The sequence below is a fragment of the Platichthys flesus genome, chromosome 4 (genome assembly GCF_949316205.1).
Source record: "Platichthys flesus chromosome 4, fPlaFle2.1, whole genome shotgun sequence".
Classification (NCBI taxonomy): Eukaryota; Metazoa; Chordata; class Actinopteri; order Pleuronectiformes; family Pleuronectidae; genus Platichthys; species Platichthys flesus.
Window position 1 is genome coordinate 20616380 of NC_084948.1, and position 17165 is coordinate 20633544.

At 41.3% G+C, this 17165-nt stretch overlaps 1 protein-coding gene across 2 annotated transcripts in view; it reads right to left on the reverse strand.

The window, feature by feature from the left end:
• Positions 1-8374, reverse strand: part of cadm1b (cell adhesion molecule 1b) — a 132904-nt gene extending 124530 nt beyond the window's left edge. For both annotated transcript variants that reach the window (XM_062386640.1, XM_062386639.1), the window contains exon 1: positions 8255-8374. In XM_062386640.1, the coding sequence (XP_062242624.1) occupies positions 8255-8330 (76 nt within the window). In that variant the 5' untranslated portion in view covers positions 8331-8374. The remainder of the gene's footprint in view (positions 1-8254) is intronic.
• Between the last annotated feature and the right edge of the window lie 8791 nt (positions 8375-17165).

Sequence of the window (17165 nt, forward strand, 5' to 3'; positions counted from 1 at the left end):
TCGATTTTGTAAAACCATAAATCCTGTGCTGTGAAACTTGCATCTTTTAAAAGTGTCAGTGATGTGATTAAAAGTTCAACTTTGGGGGGAATACACTTTTATACTTTCTTACCAAGCATCTGATAAGAACATCGGTAACACTTGTATGTTATGAACGAAGCTATAACCAGGAGGTAGCATGAGAGTGGTCTCGAACAATTTTCCAAAATGTCAAACTGAACCTCAGATCTGATCGTGACTCTGCAGTTTGTGATCTTGTCATATTGGGGTGAATTCATGATGAGGTGCTTCCTAAATTGTTGCTCCTCCATACATCCGGACGAGGGGGAACACTTCTAGAAGTAGAGGGGTTGAAACCCGACCTGAACCCATAGGGAACTGACGAGTTGGGACAAGACAGGAACATTTTAAATAACAATCGGGTGCGGTTCAGTTTCGTTGGCTGGTCTATGTGCTTAATTTTTTATGCTGCAGGTACCTGTAATCAGGTTAGGACACAAAAAAACAGAATGCCTGCCAGGTTTTGGTCAGGCTCGACTAATTTTTCTTTTCACCGAGCCGCACCCTAGAAGAAAATATGAGAAACCATCCCATTAATGTAATGAAGCTTACAAAATAGAACCTCAGAAAAGACCACAGAGTCGATATGAAATCAATGGTGGTGATTGTAAATGAGTGGTCGGTTAATTGACTTATAAAGAAATATATATATATATATAAGTCATTGTTAGTAACCCTTAACCAAAACCGGAACATTTAAGGTGAGAATAACTATCAAGCTATTGCATTGTGTTACGTTACAAAGGGCCTTTATGTTGTTTCTTCGAGACATGTTTGTTCTTTCCCGCTAGCATCCCTGCATGCATTGTTCAAACAAAATTAGAGGAGCATTATTGTGCAATGGGGGAACTTTTGAAAAGGAACACGGAGACTCGGAAGGACCCGGCTATTCTAATGTTGCACCCAGGTTGAGCTGCGTCCTGCTGTGTAAGGGAATAATATTTCATTCAGTCTGCATAAATGCATTCGCAAACAGCCCTCCAACGAGAAAAGGGGCGACTGCTCCCAGAGGAGGAACCGTAACTGTCCCTATAACTCACTGTGGATATAACTCTGGGAATATTAGATCATTTTACATCTTTACTCTTTATCTAACAGTGAAATGTGGCAGCTGCAGCACCCCCCCCCCCTATCTGTTTGCAATGTAAGATTTATTGATTAGTGTAGTGTTTGCATTCAGTCGCCACTTAAACTGATACACAGTACTTGTACCTTTGATTTTCTCCAGTGGAGTTGCATTACTCCCACCTATGCACTGCTGCTTACAGAGGAATTCGGGCACACAGTGGTTATTTTATCGGGCTCAGATCTGTCCAAACAAACTCAGAGAGGAGAGAGGAAGGTGCAGCGACTCTGAAACCGAAACCTGTCGCAACTGCCCAGCCCAATAGATGAAAACTCTCCCCTATAGGTTTTCTACAGAAGACAATGGGCCTGCCGTCAGTTCACAGTGGACACATGAGATAGAACTGGGCCGACAGGAGGAGGGAGGGCGGGTCAACCATCTCTCAAACAGCCCCTCTAATCAATAGCTTTAAATGTGATGAAAACAAGAAACTAATGCAATGTCGAGCCAACTTGTTGCTCATTGTTCTCGGTCGGGCCGAGACGAAAACACCTTCTGTTTGAAAACACTGTGCAGCCGCTGTCTAAAGCAGCGGGATCGTTTTCGTTACAATTGAAGCAGTGGATTAGTGGGAGCTGGATAACTGAATTTATAGATTAGAGATTCAGACTTCGCTCTCTGAAAGAGTCCTTTCTCCTCCGCATTGATCAGCAGTTATTTAGTCCTAATGTTGTGAGTTCACGTCTGAGGCTCATCCACTCTCACGCTTCTCTTTTTGGTTTAATTTCTCTTTTGACTGTGCTCACATGACAGGACAGTCCCCGTCTAGACCTTCGTCAGTCAGGGAATACGTTCCCTGTAGTTTCAGGCTGTAATTGTGGTTCTCACTCGGCCAAAACAGTTGTCATTTTAAATGCTGGTTGCAATATTTGTGAGAGTCAGATCGGTGATGTCTCTCTTGCATGTGACACATGGATGAGTAGACAAATTATGCAGAGCACTCCTTTGGGCTGATCAGTGTCATTTTTGATATTGCGAGATGCATCCACCACCTTCTGACAAGATGTTCTTAACACAGCAGGAGAGACATTGAAAATACCCTAAAGGAGCAATGAGATAAGGTTCATGAAAATGTTATCAGCTACATTATAGAAATATGGCGTTTCAAGATAATTTATAGACATGGTGCCTCCATTATCAGGGACCACAAGAGACTATAAAGACCCAGTTTTCAATATGAAAGCGGCTATAATGAAAATCGTATAAATAGCATATATCAAGTTACAATGTGAAAACTATACAACAATATGAGGGCAGTTGTTTTAAAGGCCTGCCATTAGATAGGCGGTTTTGAAGGTCTGAATGAGCGAACGGGCCATCACAAAAAAGTTGTGTTTTAATTGATGTTTATCTAGTTAGAACTATTACACAAAAATTATTGAGCAGAATTTTACTTGCTTTAACACAGTACATTAGGCAATACAGGGCGAACGTAATCTCCAGGCATCCGTCTAGTTTAATCTTGAAACCTTTGTCTCAACACAAGCCAGAAACTCTCGATTTACATAAAGCTGCAGAGAAAGATGGAAAAATTTCAAGTGTGTTATTTTCACTCATACGTTTTAGAATCTGTCCCTCATCAACACTTACATGAAGAGGAGTGTGCATTCAGCTCTTTCCAAAGTATGAGAACTTGGCTACACAACCAGCAGCTATAAACGGTATAAGCTGTGAAGTAGGCTACTGTACAAAAGTGGTTTGGTGGAGAATCTACAGTAGAGTTGTTTTTATATTCTTTAAAATTTGAATGGCTGAACATTTATAACAAAAAACATGGAATCATATTATGGGATAGGCGCCTCAAAAGCAGCCACTTGAATTCAAGTAGTAATTGGATTCTCCCTCTAGCTCCCCTGCTGTATTAATTCATACATTATCTGGCAATGCAGAACACTAAAACTTAGGGAAGGTTTAAAGGTGTCCAAACTTGAATCTCCTCCAGCCCCAGTATAATCACAATTACTGGCATCTGCGATGAGTGCCAGAGACAAATGAATGGACAGACCCTTGATACTTCCCTAAACATTTGTTGGGAACTGAGGGGAGATGTTTTAAAACCATTTTTAGGTGTCTTTGTTTTCTAAACTAAAATCTAGTTTGTTCGAAACAGTTTTTGACCTGTAGCATGGCGGCTATCTGCCCGAGGTAGTTCTCCCTTTACAGAGTGCTGTGCTTTGGCTGCTCCAAGGCCTTAATGGTGGCTTGTAATTGCTCCATCACCCATACTAATGTGCACTCTATGCCCTTTTCAAAACAAAAACATCGCATTTCCATTTTTTTCACCGCAGACCTGATTGTCACCGTTTAAGCATCCCAGCCAATAGAGTGAGGTCCCTCAGATCCAGGGAACAGAGAGAACAATGTCATATTCATGAGCGGAGACATGAGCTCTCCTCCTCATTACCCCAGCACAGTCATTAATGGAAGCTTCTGTCCGTACAGTCATGAAAGGACCTGTCATCTGTTCGTTTCTGCTAATTGACTGTTTACGACATCTCAACACAGACAGACAGACACCTTTTTGATCATCCTCGGTTTGTCGCTCAGTTTGACACCACAGTGCAAATCCCTTACACAGAAAGGTCCAGAGTTTTTCTTCTTCTTTTAATATCTACTATATGACTCTGAGGGATGGCGTGTCTTCAGCAGCACTCCCGCGACCTTGACAAAACAATCAGATACTGTATTTACTTGAAGGTCCAACTATTGAGTGTGCGGACAGAAAACACTTGCACCCGGCACCCAAGGTGATGTTTTTCAGGTGATATTTGAGTCTTTCAAAAACTGTCAAGGACAGAAAGACATTTTCTTTTTTTTCTCCTCCAAAACATGGACATTCATAACCAACTTCTTTCTATTGAAACAGGCTGACTTGCTACAACCTCTGACTTGGAAGGACAAATGCTAAAGTGAAATCACCCCATTCACTACGAGCTGCGAGCCACCTCCGCACTCGGGTCCGTTTTATGAGCTAACACCAAGGCAGTGTGAAGTTTGCAGCTCATTCGCACTATTCGTTGCCACGCCCAGGCAAGGTGGTGACGGCGTAAACACAGATATTTGATTTACTGGTGAGAACGACACGTGCAGATGCACCGGGAAAGACGAAGCAATGGACGTGCGTTGTTCTCTGTGAAATAATAACTGCAGAGCACCACATGACTTGCTTCGTTACATCTGCTTCTAATGGCCAAATTCCTTAAATGCATCAGCTGCCATTCCTCCTGCCAGCCCCTCCCTCTCCACCAGACAGATTAGCTGCCACCGCATAAAGTAGTGCCATGCATTATCTGGCAATTAGAGTGAGGCTTATTAAGCAGAGTTTAATGTAAATTTAATGAGCAATTAATTCAATTTCTTTAAATAGAAGAGTATATTATTGTTACAAATGATCTACGGTGGTGATCTCTAACATACAGCCAAATGAAATACTTCACAAGTGGGCACATATCTGTGGCCCATTAGGTGCAGTATTGAATCTATCCTGAATCACAGGACTGAACTCTTAGCGGTATTTCAAACAGATCGAACAGAGAAGAACGCCTTGTTTTGGGTTAGGGTTAATGATGACCTGAAACAAAATTCTCAATTAATCATTGGACAGAAAATGTATCAGCAGCCATTCTGATCAACATCGAATCAATGAGGAAGAATGCTGCTATTCTTCGCCTTGTAGTAAACCACTAAACATTGGCATTAAAACTTTTTTAATGGGATCACTTCAGACTTCAGGAAACTGTGATGACCATTTCTTTTATTTGTTTTTTTTTTTATTTCAACTAATTGAGAAAGTATTGGAAGATTAAAGTAAAATAATAATTTTGAAGTAGTTGCAATTACATATTTTTGTTTGTTATTTTACGCTTCTAATTTAGTACATTCAAGGGGGAAATAATTGGACATCTTACTCCACTACAGCAACAAATGGCCACCAGTTATTTAGCAGAATAGCATTTGTAATACTCAAAAGAAAAATGATTTTAAAAAAAACTACAAAGACAGACAACAGAGTGCATAGTGAGGCTCAACAGTCCCCTTAAATTAAATCAAGCTGCACCAACTTGCAAACACTCGTTATTTTTTACCAAAACATGATTTATGCCCTGGAAAATAACCCTATCCTGCAATGTTAAAGAAAGAGACAAAAATGATCTGATCTGAACCGAAGTGTAACGGGTTCTTTCTTGGCGCATGTCTCATCCTCCCACCAAGTTTCAAGAAAATCTATTCAGCAGTTGTTGCGTTTTCCTGCTAACGGAGAGAGAGACACACAGCAAAGAAAACATAACCTTCTTGGTTGAGGTAACTTATAAAATATTCATCATGTTTATAGATTAAATGACCCAAGGGAGGTTAAGTTTAGCCCACATGTTAAATAATAATTACTATTTACTTCATAATATACTGCATAGTAGTATAGCTGTATTGCTACAACCAGCTCCCGTCCTTTGCCCTTTTGAATGACCCTAGCTGTGTGCATGTACTTCCTGTAGGCCTGAATATGCACCACTGACAGAGACGATGGTAACTACTATGGTAACGGTGTGTGTGGGGATGGAGGGGGGGGGGGGGGGGGGGGGGGGGCAAACACAAACTGAGGCCAGAGCTGCACACCGCCAGATGATTCCCGCAACATCTGTTTCAAAGCCAAACCCGTGAGCACCGGAGAGAGGGACACCTTCCATCACTCGCCATGTCACATGCCAACAGGCGAACCCGAGAGCGCCGTAACAACTGTATGTTTCCTTTTTGTTTCTGCGGGGTCCTGTCGTTCACTGGTGCCCAGAGGATTCGCGACAGCTCGTATTGATCCGCGTCACCATCGCTCTGTCCTGACGAATGGCTTTTAAACTGGTATTAAGTGGGATTATGCAACCTCGTGAAATTCGACGATCTGATATGCTACAACAAGGCGAACCCCAGGAGACGCACGCAGGGAAATACCACTAAACTGATCCCGTGTTAAGATGCAGAGTCCCAGCGTTTTCCACGACAGGACACTCAGGCGGAAGCAGCTTCTTCAGCTTCAGCAGTCATTATGAGAACAGCTTTACCTTAACATGTTGATGCTGAGCTTTCCCTCTCCCCCCCTCTTTCTTTATTCACCTTCTTTCATTGGTCTTTTCTATAATAAACTCAACACCCAGACAGTTTCTCAGAGTCTTTCACTAGACACACGAGACAAAGTTTAAATCCACTGATTCTGCCTTATTAACAAGGACAAATTGGGAGCTGTCTAAAATCAGACAGTCAGCACTTCACAGAGCCAGAGATTGTTTTGTCTTTTTCCCGTTTCTCTCTTGCTCGCGGCAGCTGAAGAAAAACAAACAAATGAAAAAACCTGAGGTCACATCAGAACATTTCCGTCCTGAAAGCACCTAGAGAGAGAGAGAGACTGCATCAGTTTCCTGATGCTGCCGCCCCTCGCTGTCTCCAGCCTGAGGTTGAGGCTGCCTGTTCATGGTGCATTATTTTATGTGGCTGAGAGGTTAATTAAATTAATATGACATGGAGACGCCGGTCAATTCTGTAAATGTCATTCAACTGCAATTCAACACAGACCACGATTAATTCAACAACTGTGAAATGAAAGGCTGGTAATCATGAGCTATAAATATATAAAACATTTGTTTTTACTTGTGACTTCAGTCTCTGTCACAAACACACTGGGCTTCATTGAAACTTACTCTAACCTTAACCAGTTACTACTCACTTAACCCTTACCTTAACCTAAACCTAACCTTTACCTTAACCTGAATTTAACCCTAAAACATGTCTTCCCCTTAGAATTTAATGATTTACGTTATGGGGACTTGTTTTTTGTTCCCAAAGAAGCGGAGAAGTCCCCGTAAGGTGACTTTGAGGATAGGTCCTCACAACATGCGTGACCACAAACACACATACACACACACACACACACACACACACACACACAGAGTGCAAACCTTTTGATGGGTGATGCAGATTAGCACTACGGCCACTAATGGCAATATCTGATAGAGAAATGAAACCACTCAGAAGTCGCTCCGGTGGACTTCATGTGTAAACCTGTCATCACAACTGTTGCTCACCATTTGGCGACACAACATGTCCACCCGGGCGCTGCAGGGAGGATTTATAGCGGCTGCAAGCTAACATTTTAATGGGTTCACATGCGTCAGTAGTGTCGGCGGATACGTTTTCCCTGGAAAAAATATAACAAGACACACTGACGCATGCAACTCTGATGCAACCGCGGTGGCATGACGGGGTATGATCGGACTGTAAGGACCGCAATGGTCGCGCACATCCAGGCGCCCCTGGATCGAGCAGTTGCGGGCTGTAAAAGCCAAACAGCTCCGTGGCAGATTTACATCCTCTCCAAGGCTCACCAAGAGAAGTGAAGACTGCGGACTGGAACACAAACACACACACACACACACACAGGCATCACAGGCAGCAGTTCAGCGGCCAGAGGACACTGAGAGACTGCAATGCGTGATATTTTCCTCCGAAGCACACCTGAAGCGCAGACTTTAGGGGGTTTTAGACCGCGGGGTGAGTTTGCATTATGGAGCTTTACTGCGGTTTGACTGAAAGATGCGAGTGCGTGGCCCGCGTTCGGAGAATCGGACTCGTTTCAGAATAAAGAGCCAGGTTTCCAGCGAGCATAGCCTGCAACTTGCCCCCGATCCAAACACGCCACGGCCGCCACTGCCCAGAAACATACTTTCTCTCCACATGTGCCGTCGTGCGGCACTCTTACTTTTTTTAATAGCGTGCGGGTCTTTGCAGTAAAACTAAGGACAACACCCCCGTCAGTGAAGCGCTAAATGCCGGGATGAGGGTCCCCACAGTCCCGGCAAACACAGCGGAACCACAGCGGCACAAAAGTGATGCTGAGATTTCAGGGGGAAGCTGGTGCGCATCCAGCGCGTAAAAGCACCACAACTTCTCCCCGGTGTTCCTCCGGCTTCAGCTGCGGATGGGGGGGGGATTCTGCATAACACACACACACGCACGCACACTCACTCACACTGAATTGAAGAAAGAGAGGGAGCATAATAAAAAAAAAATTCTAAAACTTACCTTTCGGAAGAAACGCGAGTGAAATCACGAAAACCGAGAGAGAAACAGCGAGAGATCCGCTCCCCGTGATCGCCATGTTGGACACCTGCTTGAGACTGGCGGCGCTAAATCACCTAGAGACGGCCATGGGATGGAAAAGGCACATGAGAGGCGGAGGGAGGGCTCGAGCAGGGAGCCTGCGATCATATTTGGCTGCATTATGTTGCAATGACACCCAGACCTATAAAATCACAGACGAATAGGCTATTACACGCATACCTAGTAAGTGTATTATTGTCACTGGACCACAAAGACACGGTTGAAATTCCCAACAGGAGAATTGGGGGCATATTACAGTGATGCCATGGGATGTGTAAAATACCGTGGAGGGTGGTGGGGTCACCATAAACTCACCACAGAGAACCACAGACACTTTATAGGAATATTAGAGTAATTTTCTTTTATGGTTATGGTCTGTTAGTTCATGTGGGTGCACACCAACCTACACTCAACTATGACTGCACTTTGGTTTTTATGGCCAAAGCGCAAATAATTCTCACATAAAGCAGCATTTAGTTTGTTTATACTACAGGAGGCAGGTCAGTGGCTGCTGCTGTTGTTAGAGGGAATGTGTATTCTACTGTTTTATGATGCTTTTACAGGAGAAAGCTATTTTAACCTGGGTTCTTTGGAACAACATCCACTTATCACAGGCAATTCAAGTCCATTTCTAACATGAGGAGTTCAAAGGAGGCAGATTCAGTGGAAATCTTTTTGTTTTTGAAGCCTCGAAGAAGAGTTTGATTGCACAAACCCGCTTTAATTAAAGGAATAGTCAGTGAAGTTTGGTGAAACTCTGATCCAAAAGCCACTTTGTTCATTGCCTACTCAAAGAGCGCCCCCTTTTCTCTAAAGGGAGTATTACAGCGTATAATGGAAGCTTTGGGAGCTGGGGAGGTGGCAGACTCCTCCCTGCAAACCTGAGAACACCCATCAGAAATTCACAATTTAAAAACCACACTGATTGAATGGAAATGAAACACTGCAGATTATTAATAAAGGGTGTCCAAGTGAACTCTCTCATCCTCAGTGTGTGTGTGTGTGTGTTTGTTATTGTCTCACCGTTTTTTACTCACCCGACTGATTCTCACCTGAAAGCTGGTACATTGGGAATATCTTGGGTGGAATCACAGAGCTACAGAGACGCATGCATGACAACACTGAATCTCATTTCCCTTTTTCATTGTGTCAAAACAGCACAAAGGCTGCTAATTGCACAATCTATTCTCTGAGACTGCGTGTCAGTCCTCATTCCATGGATGAGTAGATAGCATTTAGAACTTCACTCTAATGCTGCAGCCGTCCCTATCACTAGAGATTGAATTCCGCACATCACATTTATTTCAGATGTTATTATCTGTGGCAGCTCGCCAGTTCTGCCTGCCACTCACACGGTGTCTCCACAAGGTGTTTGCTCCTCACGCCACCGGCCAGGCTGCTTGACTTTCCAACACCACTGCAGCGGGTATTGGCCTGCAGGGTGCACCTGGTGGAGATGTGCTCTATAAGTTATGTCTCTCCACTCTTTGTACTTTTGTTTGGTGCATTTTTTACTCTCTTTGTTTTGGATTTGCAATAAATTGATTTACAATACGCCCGGTGATTCATACCAGCTCTTGAGCACTGCCTACACCCTGCACTCTTCCAACTTTTTGTTTTCACTCCTCGTCTCTCCATCCCTCTCTTTCTCCCTCTCTCCCTCTTTCGCTGTGCCACTGATGCACTACTGCATGGCATTTCCTTTGCTCATGAGAATAGATGGGGTTCCGGGGTCTCTCTGAGAAGAGAAGCCCAGCGTCTCTGTCTCCCCGAGCAGGATGAATAATGGATGCGAATGGATCAGATGACTGAACTGCTTCATCTGGGTCCTCTGTAGTAATGGCCAGCCATAGATTCTGTGAGTGTGTGTGTGTGTGTGTCTGTGTGTGTGCATGCGCTCTTCTTATCTGTATATTACTTGAGGAATGGTCAATGTGGCTTGCAAACAGTTAAGTAGTTTTTTTTGGAGGTCTTGCATATAAGCTATAGTCACACACACACACACACAGAATACCAGTGGTGCCATTTAATAGGGCAGCCGTCAGCATTTTCTATTTAAATTAGTGGGGAACCGGTAATAAAAAGATTTTCGCCCAGGCCTCTTTTGCAGTTAATGTTTGATTAGAAATGCAATGGTTTTAAATTAAGATTTCTTTCCCCCCTTGGTATGAAATCAATCAAATTAGCGGAAATTGAATTATTTGAGATGGTAATCTATTTAGGCAAACCATTCACCATGAAAATGTTTTCCTCTTGTTGTGAAAGGAAGAATAATTGAATCAGACCCTTGTAAGTGACCCCCAACGGCTGAGCAAGAACAAGGCTTATTGAAATTAAATGTAAATTCGCTCATGCTTTATGGACGTAAGTGGACAAGCAAGAGAATGCAAAATTCAATTGCGTTCATATAATATGTAAAACAAAACTCAAATGTGTATGATATTTAACATAACAGGCTTGAGCCACAGGCAGAATAATAGATGGTTGCCAGCCCCTGCTCTGTCCATATATCTGCATTAAAGCGTATTCCCATTCAATTTTTACGGGATTTGTAAGGTACAATAGTATTACAGCAAATTTCCATCCTCCCTCCATCCATAGCAAATTATTACAGGAAATTATATTCCAAATATATCACCACAGGTCATCAATTCTCTACGCCTTCCAGCTATAAAACATGTGCACTCAATTGGTTTTCCTGCCTCCCTCTTTTTGGTCACACACATGTAGAAACAACTTGTAAAATCACATCCATGCATGTGTTGATGAAAATAGTATTGTTGAATATAACACAACTATCTTGGGGCTTGTTTTAATAATCTAATAAGTCACTGCCATGGTGTTGATTGTTAAATAATCATTATTTTGTTGTGAATTCAGCGGCTAAAGAAAGCAAACACGCACCTGCACAAATACATCATAAATCTGTTTCATTCACTGTTTTCAAATCTCAATAAACAAAATGTAAAAATGGCACACGGTAATGATCGTCATCATTCTCTGCCTTTTTTCCCCCAAAACAAAAAGCACGTAAACACTTAAATGTTAAACACATGCTGCACATATTTATCAGCCAATGAAAGGCCAGGCCATTTTGTGTACAACCAAAGCCACAGACAAACGGCAGATGATTGTAATAAATCACGAGTCACATGGAAACTTAGAGAGGCTTAATGGTAATAAATTGGTTGGGGTATAGTGGATGTCAAGTTGGCTGGATGGGCCTGAGTGTGCTTTTCTTGTCTCCATGTGTCTCCAAGAGAAATATTGTTTCAGTCCTCCCATTTGTATTAGTCTGAACTCTGCTACCTTTTATCTGCTTCAAGAGGGATATTGTATCTAACATATATATGTAGAGGGCATCTTTTGTGACTGAAACCAGAACCCTCGTGAAGTCAAGAACACCTTCAGCGACTGTAGTGTTGTTTTAATGTTGATGAATTGTTAACTGGATGTTTGTCTTTTGAATTCACGGTGTATTCTAACAACATGAAGGGGTTAAGGGACATTTTAATCTGTTTAAGCTTTGGTTTCACATTGCAATTTAAGGTATTTTGGTGTAACTACCAGCGCCAGGCACAGTACTCGACACAAGTTTAAATTCATCAAATTAACCTCCTATTCATTAAAATATTATATTGTCCGAGGCGAAGAGCACAGGCAATCCAGGGATTCTTTTACTTATTAGTTTTCTCCGGTTCGAGACAACCTCTTTTGGTCGGACTACATTTTGGGCCATTAGTTGGACCATGATACGAGGCACTGCTCACACATTTTAGTGAGGAATAAACTGAAAATCTCTTTATTCCAACTGTTAGATTAACTAACTCTTGAAGCTTTTATGCTCGCTTGTCAACTGGCTTCTACACACTCAACTTCAACTGCAGTTACCAATCTTACAACTGATTTGTTTTTGTTTTAATCAATTTGTAATTTCTATTTATTCAAATAAACTGAGCAGCTCAATCTTTCTTGAGGTAAGTACACCTTGGGAAAGTGTAAGTCAAAGGGATTATTTGCCTTTATAATAATAAAGCATGAATATACAATAACTTAATCATTATTATGGGTAGCACAGAAACACAACATGGATTTTATGCAACAATAACGTTTTATGGACGAAGAGAAGAAAAAGACCTGAACAAAAGCTTTGTGGACACTTGTTGGCATAGCAACCGTTGATGTACTGTTAGCGACGCTTTACTGGAAATATTGACACAGCTGGAACGCTTGGCTGAAAACACCTAACCTACATACAGTAGACTGAACAGCATAATGCAGGATCATTAGCATCAAACTGACCATGACCATCTCAGCCGGAAACCAAATGGCTGGGGGCTACCTAATGAAGAGCACCATGCCTATAATTTTCTACATTAGGTTCAAAGGGAAATCGATGATATAATACCAGTAATAACATCATATTAATGCACAGAGAGAACTGGTTTTAGCCAACAATGGCTACATAAAAATATGCTCCATCATGGAAGCAGCAAAACCAAGAGACTGCATGGTTTTCTCAAGCACTAAATCAGATACAAGCATTTTACCAGATTCAGTCAGATTGAGAATGTTACCACAGATTTGAACGAGTGATAAATCACATGTGGAGCAAAAACACATTTCCACATTAATCAGGCAAAAACATCCCATAAACTCGCAAAATCCAAATGAATGACTTGACCAAAGCTTGAGGAAGAAAAACACATCACCCGCACGTAGGGTTGAGAGAGATGATAATGGGGGTTTCAGGAATTCTCCCAAGTATCTTAGCCGTTCCCAGGACTACGCTCGTCTGGACAGAGACACTCTTCCAGTTTGAAGAGTGAGTTTTCCCGGTGTATGCCAACAGCAGCTAGCAAGACTGATCGGCAGAGAGGCAATAACATATAGTCCCTTTTTTACCCTAATTGATGACTAAAAACGTGATGGTTATTTATTTGTGAACAAAAGGCTTGGACGTGGATATGGATATTATATCACACGCCCTGTTACACTTGACAAGCAGTTATACCTATGGCGACCTGCACTTTGCATCCCTGGTCACTTCAAACCCTTTTAGGGGTTTGAAAGGATGTATTGACCTACTTTACCCTTTTATCTGCTTCAAGTGGTCAATCCAATGGAACATGTATATTTTTAGGGGTATTTTTCTCACCGAAAGCACAACACTTGCGAAGTCAAGAGTAGATTCAGTGTCACCTGTTATGTTCATTTATTTAAAACTGGGCTTTTATTGCTATATATGTTAATTGTATATTGTTTCAACATGAATTGTAAATGTTCAGCTTGTTTCGGTCAAATTTACATTAATACCACCTCTTTGGAGAAACTACACATATCAACCCCAAATCCCTCACAGTTCATTTTCATAAATTCTAGCAATCTGTTTAAACCATTAATCCAGAACTATCACCTTTAGCTAACTATATGTGTCTTTTTACACCTGAAAGTCTGAACCAAGGTTCACGTCTCTGTTAAATAGTTTACATTTGGCGAATTATCTTTCTGTTTAAATGGAGGAAATTAATGAGGCAGATAATTCCGTCCATTTGCAATATCATTAACACGCGCTGTCACTCTAAACAAGCTGATATACCACTGGGACAACTTTGGCGGTGACTTTCAGAATCTGTTTCAGTGGCTGTTTAAACCCCTGGTGCTTTCCAATCTTCTTCCGCTCCTTCACTGTCAGCTGGAATTGCCACATCTACCACTACTGCCATTATGTCTGGTTGTTAGCATGGCTCCCATTCGCCTGTGGGATATATCCAGGTATTTGTACATGCTCTGCATATCTGTTATTCTGCCTTCTGGTAACTCTACCCTTTCATTTCGGATCTCGCACCCTCTCTTCCCACATTTATCCAGTCTGAATGACAATCCAATGTCCTCACTGTCAGTCCTGGTGAGCTGGATCATTGAATGTCTCATTTGTACATGTGCTTGGCTTGATGTCAGTCATGTATAGGAGGAGGCTGATGGTCACTCACTCTTCTGAATCTGTATCATATCCACTCTCTGTTTAGTCAGGCCACAGTTTTCCTCCTCAACTCAGTGGAAGCAGCTCAGATGCCTCAACTACTTAACTATCTTTGCGCTGACCGAAAATTGAACCCCTAGCTGTCGTTCCAATGGCAGCCACAGTTAATACCTATAGTACGTAGGTGTAAATGTAGGTTCAAGGCTAGAAACAGTCACCCAGAGTTGAGTTCCCAGAGGAGCTGCTCCGGAACAAATCCTGACCTCGATTCACAGACTCTTGATCCGTTTGTGTGAGCACCAGTTCATCCCTTTATGAACAATACTGTGAAACCATGTTCATTATACGCCATTTTACAATATTCAACACAAACTAAGTAAATGTTTTCCCCAGGTCAGTGTTGTTCATTTCCACTGATTACATTGCAAAGCACTTCAGAGACCAACTGAGAGTAAAAATAAAACCTCAGAAAATCCAATGAAATGCTTTTACCTTGACAGTGCATGTAGCATTCATCGGTAATCCTATTGCATGCACAAATTAGCCCCCAATAACATTCTTTCACAGATCAAAATGTTTTCATTTTTCAATTACTGAAATCAAAGAGACAATAAAATGGCTTTAAAATATCCAGTCACTTCTTTATGTTTGCAGATGTTTTGGAAAACATGGGATGATAAATATGTTTAACATGTTTTACGGAAAAGGTTTAAAACTCTAAACAGAGTCAAACCTTCTGATGAGTCCATTGAAAAAATGGTTGTAAAGCTTTATAGATGAAAACAACCAGAGGCTTTTAACTGTGGGAGAACTGGTTTGTAAATAAATATTTCTGTGACTGATATGCAGTAATTAGTATTTAACCCCAAATTAGAAATAAAGCTTTAACTGAAGTCCTAAAGGTTCAGTATGTATAATTTAGTGATATCTATTGGTGATGTTTGATGTTTCAGCTGAATACCCCTCACCTCACATGAGAGAGAACCTGTGGCAGCCTTCAGTTGTCATAAAAACTCAAAAGGTTTTTAGTTTGTCCAGTTTGGACAATTGTTAAAAACATGGCAGCCTCCGTAGAGAGGACCTGATTCCAGTATAAATATAAATTACTTAAATATAAAGGGTCCATTGTAGGGCAAAGAAAACAACAATTTGTGCCATTTTTAAATGAAACACACTAGTAAAAACACCACTAGGATTATTTGATATTCAATTTCTGACAATAGATCCCTTTCACCTAAATCTTACACACTGGACCTTTAATACTAATCTTTGTATCAACTTTTTAACAGACACCTCTTTTTACAGATTTCTGAGTTGGCCTTTTGGGAGCATGAGTTTTTTAAGCTTTAATTGGGTGGTTTAATTAGATAGTTAGTGGCCTGTAAACTGTTAAGTGGACTTTATAGTGCACTAATTTGTATGTAAATTGTCATTGTTATGATAATACTACACAACAATATCTTGCTGCTGCCTCTGTTATGATGAACAGACCTTTAAAGAAAGGAGAGAGAATAACAATAAAATCTTTTTTTGTATTTAATATTTTTCTTAAATTATTATACATCTTCTATTAATTTGTTTTATCTCAATGAACTTTCAGACAAGAATGTGATCATCTTGTGTCCTCTTTGAAAACACACAGTTAGTGAAATTACATATCCGTATTTGTGAGTGTGTTTTCAGTCGTGTACAACACAGTCGGATTTAAAGTGAACTTGTAAAACCTAAACAGGGCTGTAAATTAGCTTCAGCTCGCTTTTTACTGGTTAACCATCCAAATCTGTTCAATAATCTAAACAATAAATAACACTATACAATCTTGCTTCAGTAATACTTCTCATGCAAGGTTCACTTTTTAATACCATTTCCTGTGTGTACAAGTCACAGTTCATTGAGTAACAGTCTTAGCATCACAGATTACTTTTCCTCCCCCGTGTTTAAAAGGTCTATTTTTTTAATGAATGGAAACTGTGTTATGAGGGTCTTTATAAAAACAGACAGGATTTCTTCAGGTGTGAAACACAGTGTTTTAGCCAGACTTAATTTGGTCTTATTTTACTTTTTCTTTTGCGTATAGGTTTCAACTGAATTGAGGGAAATTAACTATTTTCATGAATTTGTAATACTCACTCAATACTCATTGTCCAATACCTCACTATCTCAGAAGAAATCAGCATATGACCAAAGGCATATTTAACATAATATTCATATATCAAGGTTTTTCATAATCAGCTGGTGTATTTCTCTCCCCCTTCAAAGACTTAGACTTATACCCCAATTACAGTCTGGGTTTCACAATGTCATTCATCAAAGCCTTTGAATGAATCCTGTCTAGTTCATTATGAACATGTACTAACAATGTGAGCTAAAATGCTAGAGGACAATGTGTGACATGGACCATGAGAAGTGGGCTATTTAAAAAAAAAAAAAGAGCATTTCTAGACATTGTATAGCAGCTCTCACAATTACACACACTTGAAAAGGTTTAAACATACAGCCAAACAAAGACGGAGGGGCGAGAGGAAGAGCCGCTGCCACGCTCCAGCCCAGTGCTGATCTTGCAGAAAAGCTCCAAACAGAGAGACTAGGACAAAAAGAATAGTCCCAGCGCTACAGTCGTGTCTCCACAGGCAGAGCCACGGCAGTCCTGTGTGTCATTAGGCCTGTAGCGCACTGCAAGGCGGCGAGGGACACACACTGCACGCTACAAGGAGCCACACCAGGAAACATCCCAAAGTGAGACACTCGCCCTGACTGCAGACATGTTGCCGCTGCCGTTTCATACTGTTTACTGCAGGTGGCCGCCACATGCACACGAGTGAACTCATGATGAAGAATGTAAAAAAATTC